Raw genomic sequence first — 19441 nt, forward strand, 5'->3', positions numbered from 1 at the left:
TACAATTACAACAATTTATAACTGCAGTTAACAAAAGATCAGAAGTTCAACTTTGAACATGGTTACTGTTGTCTCTTTGATAATGAATGAGCGTGTCATCTTTAAATGTTATAATGAACTATATTATACTCACATAATTTGAGGCAAGATCGGGGTGAAGGTAATCTATTCCTGAAATCAAAAGACATTTATTAAAGTCGTATGAAAAACATTAATTTTACAGATAAATGGGAGGACAAAAGTAGGAGACTACAAGATGTTTTGTGCCTGACAGTTTAGAGCTTGATTTATGGGGGAACGCAGACAGTTATTAGACAAAAAATAACAAGATAGTAAGTAAGTCATACCTTGGAAGAAATGTAACAGTTTATGGAAGGTGAATAGATGTATCCACATACACTTGGGGTGAAATGTAATAGGATGAGAGATTCAGAAAGTGAGAGATTTGGTAAGAAATCTCCAGATTTTTTTAAAGCGGCAATCATTTACACGGCAAAAACAGTTTAATTTGGAAGTGGAGATTTGTAATCCGAAACTGCAGGCCTACTCTTCTCCGGTCATGCTCTCCGTTGGTCTTCGTGGTGTACATATAGGTCCCTCCGTTCATAGGGATAGGCCACTAGGTTTGCAGTCTTAAAATATCCCCTTGAAGTGAGCACCTAGATAAGTTGGAAGCCCCCGGCGGTCATTGCCCTACACTGAAACTGTTTCTTTATTCCTATGACCAGCACATGTACTGTATGTGAATGACTGTTTGGATATATTTTTATATTATGTCTTCTTGCAATTGTATGTATTACCTCTTTGTCTCATGATAATGTATTGTGATTCTACGATTTTGTCCTCTTTCCCCATTGTCCCGCCATCCCCCTTTCTTCTTTTCTGTACCCCCCCAACCTATATGTGTTCTATAAAACGTTAATAAAAATCTAATTTTAAAAATAAATCTGGATATTTCTTACCAAATCTCTCACTTTCTGAATCTCTATTGTGAGAACTATTTACCTATGTTTTTTGAGGGCACCGGAGCAGTTGCCTGACGGCAAGAGAGTGTGCCGGTCCATTCTACCAACATATGTATATATGTCATTTATTTATTTACAGTTTCTTATATCGCGTAATGTTACATTTGTTAAATAACACATAAAGAAAGGTATCTATTGGTCACATACAGTAACACCTTTAATGCGTTTTTACTGCTTACTTGTCTCTAACAGACACACTGAAATATGAAGCGAAAACAGCTATTTACTGTAGATAATAAATACTGGAAGAACAGTGAAAGCTATGCCTATGTGTGTATTCCGAGGTGCTTGTATTATCCATCTTTTAAATGATCCTACTTCAGAAGATCTCTATAGATGTGCTTACCGTCATCCATGATTGCTATGGTAACTCCTTTCCCTGTGTATCCCAACTCCCAAGCTTCTGCCACATTTAAATCAAGACCCGGAGTCCCATCTGCTTGACCTGTGTTGATCTAATAAAGCAAATGAAACAAGATGATAATATGTCAGTTAATAGAACAGCTATGAAAACCCCCCCACTATTATTGACAACACCTACATCGTACGTACGTACGTCGTACATACATACAGTACATTTGCAAAATATTAATGGAAAGAAAAAATACATTGTGCATTTCGACGGCTATGCTTCCAAAAAGTAGATATTACAAAAGAGGCAAAAATATATTGGCAAAACACTGGTGCCCTATACATGGTTAAGAAGACAATCGTATTAAGGGTCCAATTCAGTGACGCAACTATAAATTTTGATCCCCCTGCCAAAAAGTGTGTGGCCCCCACCCCCCCTCCCCTCCAGGCTCCTCTCCAGCATGTTTCCCCAGCGTGTGATATGATGACATCACACTCATAACGGAGAAGCTGAAGCAGGAGAGAGGAAGAGAGACCAGCAGACACTGCTGCTTCCCTTGGCTCCAACGCATCCCAGGCCGCCCTAGCACGCCCATCCCCTGCCCACCCTGTACACAGTAGCCTATTGCCCGCTCTGTGTACAGTCAATTGAATCAGTGGGGGAATTTGTCATCTCTGCCATGGCCCCACCCGCGCTGCAGCTGACTCGCATCCAGTGCTCAGTCAGTGAACAGCGGCAGGCAGCAGCATGTCAGTGCGTCAAGAGGGTGCCGGCACCCACACAGACCCTGCTGCTGCTTTGTCCCCCAAGCGGCTGCTGGGACTGCCTTACAGTAGTTACGCCACTGGGCTAATTCAGATGTGTTTGTTTGGGTCCAAATTCGTCCCCATCCCAATGTTCGGGGTTTAAGTTTCACACTTGCTGAGCGAATTGCTCCAGGAAGGGAGGGCAGGGGGCAGGTAAGGGACGGCAGCAGGGGAACGCCCAGCCTGTTATGGGTGTCCCCATAAAAATGGTCAGCGTTCTCCTACGAATGCAGGCCTGGCTATGCCTGCTCGGGGTGGGTAGCTCACATCTCATGACGTCCACCCCAAATTCGGCAGATAGCGATCAGAATGAAAGTCAGTTTAGGTTGATTTTTATTACAGAAGAGGTGTAAATTCATTCCCTGGTGTGGACATCAAATGATTTCTCTCCCATTAAGCCTCATGTGAGGGGATGTGTTAGCGACCATGCCCGCGTCAAATGCATCAGAGGGGGCGGGCGTTCAGCCAGGGGGCGGGCGGCGTTTACCTGTTCACTAGGCTACGAACATATGCAACCTAGCGAACAGCTCTGAATGAGGCCCTTAGTGTGTAACACACATTTTATCCTATATACAATAATATGCAGTATAAAATTGTAATATTCTATTATTTTGGCATCTTATGGTAAAATATCGTCAAGTTCCCCATAGTATCGTGTGTCAGACTTCCAAGGGGGGAAAACTGAGCCGATCTGTGACACCATCTTTTTTATGGAAGCACAATGCATTGAAAAAAAAAACCTAATAACAGTAAGAACATCACAATATTACATACATCAATAAGAAACATATGGAGCTACATTAAATGGCCTCCAAATTCGGCAGCTGTGCGGGATCCTGGATGAACTCAGATGTTTTTTTTTAACGGGGGAGTCACTAATAACAGGTTGGGATCGTTTAGTCTACAGCAAGTTGGTAGACAAGCATTAGGTCGACACCATTAGGTCGATGTGGTTCTAGGTCGACTTGGATCTAGGTCGACATGGGACAAGGTCAACCACAGTCCTCAAGGCACACCAACAGCACAGATGGTTTAATCAGAATCCTTCAGATACTAATTAAGTCACCTGTGCTCAAGCCTGGATATCAATAAAAACCTGCACTGTTGGTGTGCCTTGAGGACCGTGGTTGGGAATGCCTGGTCTAGGCAGACAGGTCAATAGGTTGACACAAGCATTAGGTCGACAGTGTCTAGGTCAACAGTCAAAAGGTTGACATGGGGTTTTTCACTGTTTTTTTTACCTGAATGTTAAGACAGTCGCCATGCTTCAGGCACGGTGCCGAGCAGCTGCGCTCGGCACACCAATTTATTCTCCCACCACGCCCTAGTGGACGGTAGGGCATGAAATATTTGTATTGTATAATGAAAATTTGTTGGCTCAAAAAACAGTGAAAAACCCCATGTCGACCTTTTGACTGTCGACCTAGACACTGTCGACATTATGTTTGTGTCGACCTAATGACCTGACGACCTAAACCCATGTCAACCTAGACCCATGTCGACCTTGACCCATGTCGACCTTGACCCATGTCGACCTAGAAGCATGTCGACCTATCCGCATGTCAACCTAACGGTGTCGACCCAATGCTTGTCGACCAACTTGCTGTAGACCCAATGACCGTATCCCCTAAAAACCATGCCTTGCAAATTATTTCACCTTTAAAAAAGTCTGTGTTCGTCTGGCACCTTGCACAGTCGATGAACTTGGAGGCTATTACATCTGGCCCACGAACAGATTTTTTGGTACTTGTTTCCTAGCACGGCCACACCGATTTACATCGGGGTGGTCGTGTCGGAAAAATCGGGTCGATCGCATCGCATGCGATTTGGTCGCATGCGATGCGATCGACGCGACCGACCGATTTTGGACCCGATTTTTTTTTTTTAATGAAATCTAAATCGGGTCCCTGGGACCCGATTTTACATTGGATTCAATGTAAAATATTCCCAACCCCCCCAAATGTCACGGCGTACACCCCACCCCACGATAGACGCCAACCCGAAGCGTGGCGAGCGTAGCGAGCCCGCAAGGGGTGGCGGTGCGCGTCCTCCGACCTTTTCATTCCCCTACTATCCACGTCGGCGTGGAGTTGAGAATAGAATAGTGTGGCGAGCGCAGCGAGCCACCGAGCCCGAAGCGTGGCGAGCGCAGCTAAGCCCGCGAGGGGACGCGTATACCTGTGAAGTTATACGCGTCCCCTCGCGGGGCTCGCTGCGCTCGCCACGCTTCGGGCTCGGTGGCTCGCTGCGCTCGCCACACTATTCTATTCTCAACTCCACGCCGACGTGGATAGTAGGGGTATGAAAAGGTCGGAGGACGCGCACCGCTGCGCTCGCCACGCTTCGGGTTGGCGTCTATCGTGGGGTGGCGTTTAAAATGTGGGGGCATGACGGGGCCATATACAATGAGAAATGGCCCATATTGGCCCCTTTCCCATTGATTACTATGTGAAGATGGACTTAATCAAGTCCATCTTATCTTGTGCCATTATAATGGCACAAGACCGACACGACCGACGCGATTTCAATGTTAAAAATATTTTAACATTGAAGCCTATGGAGAAATCGGGTCCATCGCGTCGGTCGCGTCGTGTGCCATGTTAAGGCACACGACGCGACCGACGCGATGGACCCGATGGACGCGATTTCTCCATAGGCTTCAATGTTAAAATATTTTTAACATTGAAGCCTATGGAGAATCGGGTCCATCGCGTCGGTCGCGTCGTGTGCCTTATTAAAGGCACACGACCGACGCGATGGACCCGATTTTCCATTTGCCGGTAAAATGGACCTGATTTGAAAGAAAATCGGGTCCATCGTGGGCATCGTGTGCCTTAAAGTTAAGGCACACGACCAAGAAGATTGTGGCCGTGCTAGGAAACAAGTACCGATTTTTTTATAATGAGAAGCAGAAGAAAACACTAAGGAAGAACTATAACAAGAAGTTTGGGGAGAACCCAACAATAGCAATTACATGTGTATATACACAGTACTACCAATATGCACAATCGTAGTTGGGTAATACCCCTTTCACACCGCACTTGTTAAACGGTATATTGCCATTTTTTCCCCATTTCAAAACGTTTAAAGCTGCAGTGGGAAAGCGCCAGATTTGATTGAGTCCTACATGTTTCAGAGCCGTTTTTTATGCAGTGAGAATGGCTCTGAAACGGTATTTAGTAAAAAACAACGGATTACAGACCTGTGATAGGCTGTCCCCTACATTCTGCCTTGAAACGTGTTCAGGGGATTAAACGGGTTGACTGATGTGAATGGTACTTAAACGGTATTTAAAACGGTATTCTACTGCAATGTGAAGGCTCGACCCGTTTTAAATACCGTTTAAAAATACCGGTTTTTGAAACGTTTTGGCAGTGTGAAAGCGGTATTATACAGTACATGGACGGCTAATAAGTATATACAGTAGGGCTTCCATTTCTTCTAAAAGTGATTCTCCGAATAACTTGTAATTACGTACATATACAGATAACTGTTTATTTCACCCTTTGGCAGTTACTGGACATGATTGTCATATATCATTTTACATCATAACTCTATTTATATTCACTTTACAAGCATTACACTTACCAGATACCACTGTTTGGTAAAAAGGGGATCATTCATATTAATATCAATGTCATTTATGTCCCTGTATCCTCGTTTCTTTCGGTCAAAACCTTCTTGTTGTACAACTTTCCTTACCTGAAACGATAGAAAAAGTATAATGAATACAAAGATTTCTCATTTATGTTTTCACATCAGTAGAGCTCTATGGAAACCAACCACAGGCACATTATAAAGGCAAACACATTGTTTCCTCCTTGCAATCATAAATGCCAGCTAACTGGTGGTCTGTTTCAGTTATGGGAGGCATGACTCTGCCCACTGCCAAAAACAATGGGGTGAACTTACTAAGAGGGGACTTCTATTAGGGATGGGAATGGGATGTTGCTATGGGCAACCAATCAGATCCTATCTATTATCTTCTAGAAGGTGCTAAATAAATTAGAAGTAGAATCTGATTGGTTGCTATAGGCAACATCCCATCTTCAATCTAGAACTCCCAATTTACCCTACTGTGTGCACGCAACTCAGCCTGGGGAGGATCCAGGGTTAAGACGATCAGCGCAATCCCTTCCCTATAAGAATTACCTGCAGACTGCTGCTGGCCATTGTACTGCAGTGCAGCGGCAGCGGCACACTGTGCAGGGGGAGAAAGTCGACAGATGCTGCTCAGTGACATCAGCCTCCCAGAAACTACTACAGCAAATAGCCTCCCAGCAGTGTGTGTGTTGGGCTGGGGAGAGATGCTGCTGATGCCGAGATTTTTAGTCTCCTCTCTCTGCAACTGACCCGGGCCCTAGCTGGCCCGGGCACAGTAAAATTAAACCTCTATCTCTCTGTGCCCATGTCCCTGCCTAGCCCTGTGCCACCAATACCCTGCCATGGGTGCAGATAATTGGGGAACCCTCTATCTTACTGGCATCATGCTCATTACTGTTTAGAACCGTATCATATTTTATTTGTTGTGGATAGAGAGGAACATTAAGTTTTTTTGGTACTCTTTACTTAGAAGGGCGCCCACGATTTTGATCGTGGGCATCGTTAGTAAAAAATCTCGGGCATCTCGGGGATTGAATGCACTAAAAAAATCGGGTGCGATCAACCGACGAGATGCCCGAGATTTCCCATAGGGAACAATGTCAAATGTCTCAATTGACCCAATTTTCCTGTTCAATGCCTCAATTGACCCGATTTTTCCATAGGAAACAATGTTAAATGGGCCACAGAGGCCAAATAGGCACCCTGAAGTGTATAATGGCCACCCGAATTGTTAACGCCACCCCACGATCAACGTCAACCCGATGCGTGGCGAGCGCAGCGAGCCCGCGAGGGGCGGCGGTACGCGTCCTACGACCTTTTCATACCCCCACTATCCACGTCGGCGTGGAGTTGAGAATAGAAAGTGTGGCGAGCGCAGCGAGCCACCGAGCCCGAAGCGTGGCGAGCGCAGCGAGCCCCGCGAGGGTACGCGGACAGCTGTGAAGCCCGCGAGGGGACGCGGATACCTGTGAAGGTATCCGCGTCCCCTCGCGGGGCTCGCTGCGCTCGCCAAGCTTCGGGCTCGGTGGCTCGCTGCGCTCGCCACACTTTCTATTCTCAACTCCACGCCGACGTGGATAGTGGGGGTATGAAAAGGTCGTAGGACGCGTACCGCCGCCCCTCGCGGGCTCGCTGCGCTCGCCACGCTTCGGGTTGACGTTGATCGTGGGGTGGCGTTAACAATTCGGGTGGCCATTATTCACTTCAGGGTGCCTATTTGGCCTCTGTGGCCCATTTAACATTGTTTCCTATGGAAAAATTGGGTCAATTGAGGCATTGAACAGGAAAATCGGGTCAATTGAGACATTTAACATTGTTCCCTATGGGAAATCTCGGGCATCTCGTCGGTTGATCGCACCCGATTTTTTAGTGCATTCAATCACCGAGATGCCCGAGATGGGCGCCCTTCTAAGTAAAGAGTACCGTTTTTTTTAAGAGATAGATAAAACCTTTATTGTGTTTTCAAATACATAAATTCATACTTTACTACTACACATGACCATAAACCATAGCTGGCTGGTCACAGCTACAAGCAAAACACATCTATGGGAGTGAGGATAAACAACAGCATAAATACAATATACGGTTATCTCCAATATGATATGTGGTATAGGAGCAATAACCAACATAGAAGTACAGTATGATATACTCGTATTGGGAAGCGGTCATCTATTAGAATGAACTTAGGTCTACAGTCATTAGGTCGACCCCACTAGGTCGACTGGCAGGAAGGTCGACCTGACTTAAGGTCGACATGGGCCAAGGTCGACATGACTCAAGGTCGAATTTGCATAAAGGTCGACATGAGGAAGGTCGACTGGTCATAAGGTCGACATGGGGTTTTTCACTGTTTTTTGAGCTGACATGTGCCGACAGGCGGTATTTCATGCCCTACCATCCACTAGGGTGTGGAGGAGGTTATTAAAGCTGTGGCGAGCGAATCGAACCACCGTGCCCGATGCATCGCGAGCGAAGCGATGGTCCGATTCTCATTGCCAACTGTGTCCATGTCGACTGTGTCGACATTCGGATAAAAAAACGGTGAAAAAACCATGTCGACCTTATGACCAGTCGACCTTCCTCATGTCAACATTTATGCAAATTCGACCTTAAGTCATGTCGACCTTGGCCCATGTCGACCTTAAATCAGGTCGACCTTCCAGCCAGTCGACCTAATGGGGTCCACCTAATGACTGTAGACCTAAGTTCATTCTGACAGATGTACCAATTCCCTAGTATTATGGGTCCTTCAGTTGTCAGGTTGCTAGCCGTTATGCCTGGCATTGGCAGGCTCTTCTTTCACTCTCTTCAGCCCACTTCCCATCTCTCTCACCCTCTTGCCCCATATCTTTCTTCTCATGTCCCGTTCTGTTTGTTATTAAAACAGATCACCATTCACACTGTCTACATAAGGGGCCCGATTCGGGTTTGGATCATTGGGTCGACCACATGTTGTTCGACAGTCATTAGGTCGACACCGTTGGGTCGACATACTGGAAGGTTGACAGGGGTCTTGGTCGACATGGGTCAAGGTCGACAGGGTCTAGGTCGACATGGGACAAGGTCGACAGGTGTGTAGGTTGACAGTCAAAAGGTCGGCATGGGGTTTTTCACAGTTTTTTGACCCGAATGTCGACACAGTCTACATGGACACAGTTTTAAGTGCACCGCGTCCCCTCGCATGGCTTGCCATACTTCAGGCACGGTGCCTCGCTACGCTTGGCAGACTATTTTGTTCTCCCACCATGTCCTAGTGGATGGTAGGGCATGAAATACCACCTGTCGGCACATGTCGGCACATGTCGGGTCAAAAAACAGTGAAAAACGCCATGTTGACCTTTTGACTGTCGACCTAACCCATGTCGACCTAATGGTTATGTCGACCTAGACACCTGTCAGCCTTGACCTGTTGAACTTACAGTATGTTGACCCAACGGTGTCGACCTAATGACTGTCGACCATCTTGATGTCAACCAATCAACCGTATACCCAGATTCAGACCCATTCGGATGGCTGCTAATTTGCACCCTGTCTTATAATCGGAAGGCCGTGCATTTGCAGGGTCCCCCTGTGAATGGCTAGCCTTTGATTGACAGGCATCAGGCATTTGAGGGCGGAACACCTGTGTTTTTGGGAGTGTACCAGAAAACCCCGGTGTTGCCCGACCATTGGGAGGGCCGCTGCCATTGGCAATGGCCTTCTCCCCACGGCCTTCGTAGCGCTGACTAAGTCAAGACTTACTCAGCACTGCAGAAAGTGTAAGATCATTCAATGACGAGTGATTTCCCCCCTGTGTGCGCGGCTACAAAGGCATTTAACTGCTTGCTGGGCTGCGAATGTTGAGGTTTGAATCGGGCCCAATAAGCAGAATAGGGCATATTAATGGAAAATGAAGCGCAGGCAACTTTTCATCACACTTATAAAAGCTACTGTACATATATATCAGATTTAAGTATTTTCCTCCTGACCTGGTGTAACAAAGGTTTAGCCTGGTGTGAAGGATGACACAGAGGTGTAATTGCCTAAAGGACCAGTACAGCAGAAGTACAGTAAATAGACTTCTGTGCAGAGTCTCCTTCATAAAGCACATATAATATTTAATCTCACACACCACAGGCCCCCCTGAGCAGAGTGCATGGTTATAGTGGTGCTATTATTAGGCTGTGTTACTAGGTCGTCATTTGATGGACAAGCTTTTCCCTTACAAATAAACAACATAGTTATACTGCATAAGTATAACCTCTTGGTAGGTCACATCTCCTCATGGGATCAACAGCAATGATACAGTAGATGGGAGATGTGTCAAACCTTCTAAATAGTGGATGGGCACTTGGGACAATTGCCCATAGCAACCAATTTGTTTATACCTATCATTTTATAGATACTAGCTAAAAGCTCAGATGGGGAAGAGCTGGAGGGGGTTACATAGATAGGAGAAGTGCTAAGGGGGTAAGACAGGTGAGTGAAGTACTAGAGGGAGTGAGACAGATGGGTGAAGAGATAGAAGGGGTTATATAGATGAGAGAAGAGCTAGAGGGGGTGAGACAGAGGGGGGGAGAGCTAAGGGTTTAAGACAGGTGAGTGAAGTACTAGAGGAAGTCAGACAGATGGGGGAAGAGATAGAAGGGGTTATATAGATGAGAGAAGAGCTAGAGGGGGTGAGACAGAGGGGGGAAGAGCTAAGGGTTTAAGACAGGTGAGTGAAGTACTAGAGGAAGTGAGACAGATGGGGGAAGAGCTAGAAGGGGTTATATAGATTACAGAAGAGCTATAGGGGTTGAGACAGATGGGGAAGAGCTAGAGGGGGTGAGGCAGATGGGGGAAGAGCTAGCGGGGCTGAGACAGATGGGGGGAGAGCTAGAAGGGGTGAGACAGATGGGGAAAGAGCTAGAGGGCATGAGACAGATGGGGAAGAGCTAGAGGGGTTGAGACAGATGGGGAAGAGCTAGAAGGGGTGAGACAGATGGGGAAAGAGCTAGAGGGCATGAGACAGATGGGGAAGAGCTAGAGGGGCTGAGACAGATGAGGGAAGAGCTAGAGGGGGTGAGACAGATGGGGAAGAGTGTCAAACATTCCAAAGAGTGGATAGGCACTTGGGACATTTGCCCATAGCAACCAATTCGTTTATACCTATCATTTTATAGATGCTAGCTAAAAGCTCAGATGAGGAAGAGCTAGAGGGGGTTACATAGATGGGAGAAGAGATAATGGGGTAAGACATGTGAGTGAAGTGCTAGAGGGAGTGAGACAGATGGTGGAAGAGCTAGAGGGGGTTAGATAGATGGGAGAAGAGCTAGAGGGGGTGAGACAGATGGGGGAAGAGCTAGAGAGGCTGAGGCTGATTGGGGAAGAGCTAGAGGGGGTGAGACAGATGGGGGAAGAGCTAGAGGGAGTGAGAAAGGTGAGGAAAAACCTAGAAGGGGTGAGACAGATGGGGGAAGAGCTGGAGGGGTTAAGACAGATGGCGGAAGAACTAGAAGGGGTGAGACAGATGGGGAAGAGCTAGAGGGGGTGAGACAGATGGGGAAGAGCTAGAGTGGTTGAGACAGATGGGGGAAGAGCTAGAGTGGTTGAGACAGATGGGGGAAGAGCTAGATGGGCTGAGACAGATGGGGGAAGAGCTAGAAGGGGTGAGACAGATGGGGGAAGAGCTAGAAGGGGTGAGACAGATGGGGAAAGAGCTAGAGGGCATGAGACAGGTGGGGAAGAGCTAGAGGGGTTGAGACAGATGGGGGAAGTGTCAAACCTTCCAAAGAAAGGATGGGCACTTGGGACAATTGCCCGTAGGAATCAATTCGTTTCTACCTATCATTTTATGGAATACACTTTATAGATGCTAGCTAAAGCTCATATCCACCAACATGTCCCACTTCATTTGGAATAAAATGCCATGTTCCTGTATTTCCCTACAATTGGTGGCTCCAGAGGTGGGGCTACAGCTCAGTCCAACATTCAAATAGGGGATCTCCACCAAGAGACAGATGAGGACGAGTTAGATAGGGTTACAAAGTAGAAGGGGATAAGGCACCAGCCAATCAGCTATGTTTGAAAAATTACATTTGGGAGTTGATTGGCTGGTGCGTTATCTCTATCACCTTCCACGTCATCTCCACTTTATCTATTCGCCAGGCTTAATACATCTGCCTCACATCTTGTAACATGGCAGATAGGGGTTGATTGGCTGGCACTTTATCTTTCTTTACTTTATCACTTCTCAAAATTATGCCAAAGAGAGAGAGAGAGATTAAGAGAAAAAGGAAATAGTGATGGGTAAGTGGGATTAAACCTGGCTACATTGGGCATGTCTACTAGGGACCCAGAGAATAATGGGTCACTAATATTAGAAATATTAGAAATACCATTTATATTTTGCCTTAGAACAGGCAAAAGCATTTGTAATACGTTAGAACTTTCAACATAACTTTACTCAACTGTAGTTAGAAGTTTGATAGATGACCTAAAGTATACCATGTTAGCAGCGGAGGATTTCCCACTTGGCAAATGAGACACTTGCCTTGACACTTGCCTAGGGTACAACATAAGTGCCTTGCTAGGCTGATGGCCAGATTAAGCCAGGCAATTTATTTTGTTGTTGTCATTATGACTTTATATTTTATGATTGGCGAGGGATGTAGGGGTAATGGTCAAAAAATTGTTGTGTTGGAGGGGAAGTGAGATTGGTGCTGATTTGACAGTTGGGAGGCCCCAACAAAAATAAAGCACTGTTTAGATGGTGGGTCAACCAATGATGTTGGCCAAGGGGCAGTTTGGCCCCTAAATTCACCAATGCATGTTAGGAGAAAGGTATGCAGTTATTAGTTTGGCAGTGACATTTTTAGCACTGTTGGCAGTATAACTTTAAAAATGTTGCTTTTAACGGCATATTTTTACTTATACTGCTGACACCAGTATGTATTTTTTTATGCATCATCATAAGTGGAATTTTTCAGGCAGAAAATGGATTAACATTGCTAATTACTGTAGAGCCTATTTGTATTCAGGTTTTAATTAGTGATCTTGGGCTCTGATGTGCTAAACATCCTTTTGAAGAAACCACGCATTAAATTGAGGAATATGTTATAGTTTAACTATTTGTTCTGATGTTATAGCAATATTTTATAGGGCTGTCTTGAAAACTACCATTATCATAGAACATTATCTCTACTTTCAAAATCCTATGTTTAAATGCGCCAGGTACAGGAACTGGGCCGTGAACTGATTAAGCTGACCACAAGAAGGCAGTTATACTAGATACATTAGCCTTGCTGCTCAGACTTGTTATTCAATTTCTGGTAGGTTTGCATTTTAAAATTTGATGTCAGTAAAAACGGACAAGTCATCATGGGTGTACCTGCTGTCTTAGTTTTATTTTAGGGGAACATTTGTCCAGGCCAGATAGATTAATTGGACAGGGAAGTTTAGAAGAGAGTGCTCTCTTCTTAACTATCCACGTGTTCTATATATTTGGTTACCAGAAAACCAATTGGGAGCTGCTGTGTGTATCTATAATTGATTGATTTTTTTGTTGATACGGAATATTATTTATTTACTTTTATATCCTTTCCGCCCGATTTTATAATTTGTTTATAAGTTGTAAAGTTTCAATTGTTCTTGATATTTGAAAGTTATGCTTAAATGAATAATGCTGACCACCTGAGAAATGAAAAGAAGTAATTTTTTCCCACTAAACTAAATAATTTTAAATTATTACTTAATAAGCTTGGAAACCAACAATTATCTCATTTCAACCACCTTCAAAAGCTTACATAGGCTTTTGAAATCGCGATCTGAGGCTGACCCACTAGTAAAGGCACAAATACTGTAGTCTGCCTGTCAGTAACTGAGCAAATAAAAACTGATGAATATTGTTAATGATGATGTTGACCTCTTCACATTGATTAATAACAAATTCACCTCTTAAGGTTTTTTGTTCATGGATCATTGACATACTGTATGTTTTTGTGTGCATACCTTTATTTTAAAATATTTTTATTCTTTTATTTGTATAAAAAAAAAAATAGACGGTTAAACATAAACAGTTTCATCTAACTTTACACATTTATTCAGCCCGATGCCGACCGCCCAGGGGCATCAGGGACAGCCCCGGGCTTCAGCATGGGACAGAAAATTCTCGTGGGGGGGACCCCTTCATCGGGTTGGTCCTCACTTCCCCAGGATCCTTGCCCATGCTGACCAGTCAGGGGGGTTAATGCTTTGGCCGGGGGGGACTTGTATAAAAAGTCTCCCCCCAGCTGTGGCATTAACGGTGCTGGTTCTTGAAATACTGGGGACCCCTACTCGTTTTGTCCCCTGTATTTTGGGAACCAGGACCGGCCCTTGAGCCTGATGCTGATTTTATAAAATCCGGGGGACCCCTACTTGGTTTGCCCCATGATTTTATGAAACCAGGATCTGCTCTTTGAGCCAGGGGCTGGTTATGCTCAGGAGGGGGGAGCTTTTTTCCCCACAAAGTCGCACATGTCCGAAAATGCGTCCATTTTCATGACTAAAAATCTCACCATATCACACTTTTTTGCCGCAAATTCTTATCTCATGAAATATTCGAAATCAGGCAAATAATGCGATAAGGTGCGATTTCAGTAACATTCCTATAAAATGTCATTATGATGATTAAAAATGTTTGCTTGGCAATTTTCACACCAATTTCGACAAATTCACTTAGCACCCAAAGGGTTAAATAACAATAACCAAACAAATGGAAGTGGAAAATTGTTCCGAATCACTGTCATGTTTTCCTGTAAATGGGAAAAAACCTGTACGTGCAGCAGCAACATTTTAGCGTTATTTCTTAGGTCAACCAGTGCCGAATTTCCCATTAGGCACGTGTGGCACGTGCCTAGGGGTGGCACATGTTTGGGGGCGGCACTTGGATGCTTCTGTTGGTGCTGTCAGCCTGAAATGTACCAGTAACTGCACAATATCCACTGTACTGTTCCATATTCCATCTTGTATAGAGTGTACATGGATAAGGCATGCAGATACTGTCCCTGTAATCTGTCCTACTTACTTATTCTATTCTATCAAATGAGGGCTTATAAATAATCAATAAAAATAATACAATTAGGCAGGGGGGCGGCCATTGCCCCTGAGGTCAACATATCTGCTTGGAAAACTGTTTCCGCTGTAGGGGCACAAAAAAAATGGAGATACTAATTATCTGATTTCAGTGCCATCTGGGGGCCTGGCAAGGCCAAGGAAAGCTTGGATACTCCCCCCCATCCCTACCACTCGCGGGTTGATATTTCCCTGGGTCCGCAATTTCTGTGCCCAGCAATGTGACACTTTTTCTAGGCACTGGGAAAATTGGTAAAATGCATCACTACAGTGTTGAACTTTTACTAGTATAATGTATTGTCCTGTAGTACAATATTTTACATGCCAATTTACATGATTTCCAAGTTTAATTATCCTGAAATTAATCATCTGTATATTGTTTTTATTCACTCTAATTATAGATTTTAGATTTAATTTCAACCTCCCCCTTACAGATGGAACCCCTCTTATTCAGCTGGAGTGCTCGCCAGAATGTCCCCGCTGGGGGGTGCTGGCTGAGAGGGACTCCATCTGACTGGGAAATGCGAGCATCTCACACGCACGCGTGTCCCAGTCACTTGGCGGTGGGGATCGGAAACCCTGCCCATCTCTTCTTCAGGGAGATGGGCAGGGTTAAGAGGGATGTGGAGAGGCAGCTGCGACCAACGGGGAGCTCTGTCGGAACGGGGTGCGTGAGCGTCTTTGCACGCTCCCCCTTCTGGCAGATGGTAGAGGCTGGTGGCTGGCGATTTGATTGCCAGCCCAAGCCTGAATGAGAGGGGCTCCATCTGTATTTAGGGTTGCCATCTCACCAGGTGGTAGATCTCTGTGCTAATGTTTCTAAAGGTGTTTATAAACATAATTTAAATATTGCATCACACTTTTATTTGGAACACAAGCATGGAACGCAAGTGTTCACATGGACATATTTTCTCTTTCTTAACTAAAATCATCACTGCTCAACTGCCTTTTGTCATAGATTAATCTCCATGCTACATTTGATCTGGAGCCATCTGCCTTGTGGAGGGGGCAAAGGCACAGTAGGAATGGTTGGTGGTCGAGGTAGATCTACAAATAGGAAAAAAGGGTTTAGAGGAAGACATGGGGAAAGGGGACCAGGTGAGCATATGGAGAGGGTCGTCCAAGGTACATATGGGCAGGAAGGGTCAGAGGCATATATGTGGAGGGGATATCCCATGGGGGGTAAGAGTCAAAGGCATTCAAGGGGAGGGGAGTCAGGGGCACTATTGGGGAGGTAGTGGGTACATGTGGGGAGTGGAGACAATAGGTGCACATGGTGAGCTAGGAAGCTGAGGCGGGTGACCAGAGGCACACTAGGAGGATGCGGCTGAAGCACTCATGGGACTTGCCGATATTACTGATTACTCTTTAAAGCGGGTGATGGGGGAGCATTAAGGATAGATGGGTGAAGGAACATAAGTGACTGATGAGCTGTGATGCCCCATCCATTCATATTTATGTATTTCTGGACAATTTCATAATTAATGGAGTAACCCACTGATTCCTGTGAGACTGATTCAGACCTCATCACATGTCGGCCTTCATACTGTTGACGATATGACCCATACCCGGCCAGACATACAGTAGCACACATCTGAGCCACTGCAATCTTGCATCTAGCACTTGCACCTTCTTACGCCTGGAGAGAGATTTCAATTTAAAAAAATGGATTCGATGTACATTTGCCTACAACAAAAACATTGAAGTAAAGTGGTGTAACAATAGCCCCGCATACCCTATGGTCACGGGGAGGCGCTGAGTAAGTGTGGGCGCCGGGGGTCTGCGGGGCTATCGATGCACTGCACTGCTGCCGGGACCAGCCTTACCCCTCTTCTTGCTGCCGTCGCTGGGACCTGCAGATCTACTTGTCTGCGGTCCCAGTGCTCCTCCTGGCTCCTGCCAATGAAAATAGCCCACACAAAATGTCCGTCCCCTCATAGCAGACACTTCTTGAGGATGCTAGAAGAGGCGGCGGCCTCCTCTTGCATCCTCAAAAACGGTATGCTGTTCGAGGCAGGCATTTTGTGAGGGTCATTTTCATTAGCAGGAGCCAGCCAGGAGGAGTGCTAGGTCCGCAGACAAGTAGATCTGCGGATCTGCAGGTCCCGGCCACAGACCCAGCGGTGGTGGCGGCAAGCAGCAGGGTAAGGCAGGGTTGTGTGTGTGTGTGTGTGTGTGTGGGGGGGGGGGGATTTCCGTTATTTTATAGTGACGCCACTGGCTGCAGCTGAAGAAAAACAAATTCTAGAATTCAAACAATGAAGACAAGTTAGAACGAAACGGTCACCGAAACACAAAGCCATATTGATTTGCAATAGGTCTCCACCTAAGCTTGAGTTTTAAAATGTCTAGGATGTTGTTTAAGAATTAGGATTTTGAAGCAGAACAAATGATCTGAATAATCAATTGACTTTTCAAAACGTACTCATGCAAGGAAAGTCATTTGGTTTTCTGCTAAACTTGTAAATCTGCGTTATTGAAAACATGCAGCGTACTAGCTTGTCGTTTAAGTAGTAAGTATGGGGCTGATGGTATCAGCAGCCCCTGCGGCTTCGGGAATAACACTGAGAATTACATATTTGTCTACAGCAGGGGTTCCCAATCTTTTTTTAATCACGGCACCCTAGAGTATAAGAATTTTTTTTGCGGCACCCCAAGGCCAAAATAATTTTAATTAGATTCTTAGGGTCAGTTATAGGGAAAAGGTCAGGAATTGCTTCTGTTTGTACCCATTTTATGATTGGCAGCCACCAGCACTGGTTTTGCTTATAAATAATTAACCATTAATAATTTGAGTTGGTCCTGGACTACCAACCCAGGGCACCCCTGCATGTGTCCCGAGGCACCCCAGGGAGCCACGGCACACAGTTTGGGAACCCCTGGTCTACAGATTAGTATAGAAATTCTATTTCCTAGGCGGACTGTTGCACAATTCTTAATGTTCCACTAAAATTACAACCATGAACAGACCATTTCTTAGACATTAGGCCTGATATGGAAGTAAGCAATGGCAGTAAAACTGGTTTCCTGACAATTTCACTTAATAATAAAAACCATACAGCCGCAGTTTTATCTTAGTGGCTCATTTAACAAAAATACTCTACGGTCTCGTGTTAGAAATGAACTATTCTGTTCTTTACATATTTTGTAGAAAAATGAAGATGATGCTACACATAAAGGAAACACTTGTAATGATTTGCCACCCAAGAACAATGCAGTCATGACACACATAAAAATCATAATAAAAGATGGGGATTGGGCAAAAGCCAGAATAGGCCGGACCCCAGAAGCCAGGCTATAACATCTCCCTGCAACAACCGCTGCCAATGTGTATCACCAATCGGGTGGTGTCGCATCCGGAGGTGTCTGTGACAACTGTCGCCAGGTTGATGGAAAATTCTTAAATTTGGACTCAGGTTTTCCAAGTCACCTTTGTTTTGTTTTTAAATGAGACAGTTGGTGATACACAGTGCACTGGCTGTGTGACTTGGAAATTGTGAACTGTGTGGGGTCCAAACAATACTTTGGTTCGACATAGTAGGAGCCAACATGAGTTTTAAAGTCCATTTTTTGCACAGCCAGTTAGATCACTTTCCGTCTAACATAGGAGATTTAAGCGAAGAACACGGTGATCGGTTCCACCAAGATATTCAGGTAATGGAAGAAATATATCAAGGAAGGTGGGATCGTCACATGATGGCTGATTACTGCTGGAGGCAGCAGACGGACTGCCCGCAACAAGAGTACAAAATAAATTCCTTCAAAAAAGCAGTTCTCATAGCTACCTAACACATGTATGTAAGTATCCTGTGTCTTTTTATAACATTTTATCAAATTTAATCAGAATTTAAAAAATGACATTTTAGCTATTTTTAACATTGTTTCACTTAATTTTTCATAAATATTAAAGACATGCTTATCTCAAAAACTAGAACCAATTGAAAAATATGCATGGCATAGTCATGATCAGGAGCACAAAATTCTGGTTCATTTGCAAAGGCAAATTCCTTCTCAAATGGACAAAACCATGGGCCTTATTCTGATCGGTGCGGCCCGATCAGAAATATGCGGTCATGTCCGTGCAGGCGAATCCCCGCCTTCCATACGGATCGCCACCTCCGTCTGTACGCGGATATGTGGCGATCCGCATGAAATTGGACGGGGATACGCCTCCTCCGTCTTGGGAGCAGCCCCTGCATTCGATGGTCGCCGAACATCGAATGCAGGGCCGCACGCTCCACCAGGTCCCGCCACACAAGACCACACGGACACTTGTCCGTGTGAAATCATGTATGGGGGCGGGCAGCTGACATCCGGCGATGTCAGATGCCCGCCCCCTACACACGCATCACGGCCTCATTACCATGCATACGCCCCGCGTTTGCATGGGAACGCCCATGAAACGCGGGGCGTATGCATAGGGTAATGAGGCTAAGTAGCCCCTCACGCCCCTCTACGCCCCCTGTGCGGCGTATAAAGAATACGTGCGGCGAAATCGCCTGCACATGCGCAGAGTGACCTCTGCACATGCGCAGACGATCAACATCGGCGGGACGTCCGCATGCGGTAAAATCCGCACC

The 19441-nt window shown here is 45.4% G+C and overlaps 1 protein-coding gene across 1 annotated transcript in view; it reads right to left on the reverse strand.

Moving 5' to 3' along the window:
- The window catches only part of PCSK2 (proprotein convertase subtilisin/kexin type 2), a 148787-nt gene that overhangs the window by 47709 nt on the left and 81637 nt on the right, over positions 1–19441 (reverse strand). The window contains exons 3-5 of the mRNA XM_083175816.1: positions 5772–5885; positions 1372–1480; positions 134–171 (exon numbers count right to left, since the gene is read on the reverse strand). Of these exons, the coding sequence (XP_083031942.1) occupies positions 134–171; positions 1372–1480; positions 5772–5885 (261 nt within the window). The remainder of the gene's footprint in view (positions 1–133; positions 172–1371; positions 1481–5771; positions 5886–19441) is intronic.

This window comes from Crinia signifera, chromosome 3 (assembly GCF_055691185.1).
Source record: "Crinia signifera chromosome 3, ASM5569118v1, whole genome shotgun sequence".
In the NCBI taxonomy this organism is placed as follows: Eukaryota; Metazoa; Chordata; class Amphibia; order Anura; family Myobatrachidae; genus Crinia; species Crinia signifera.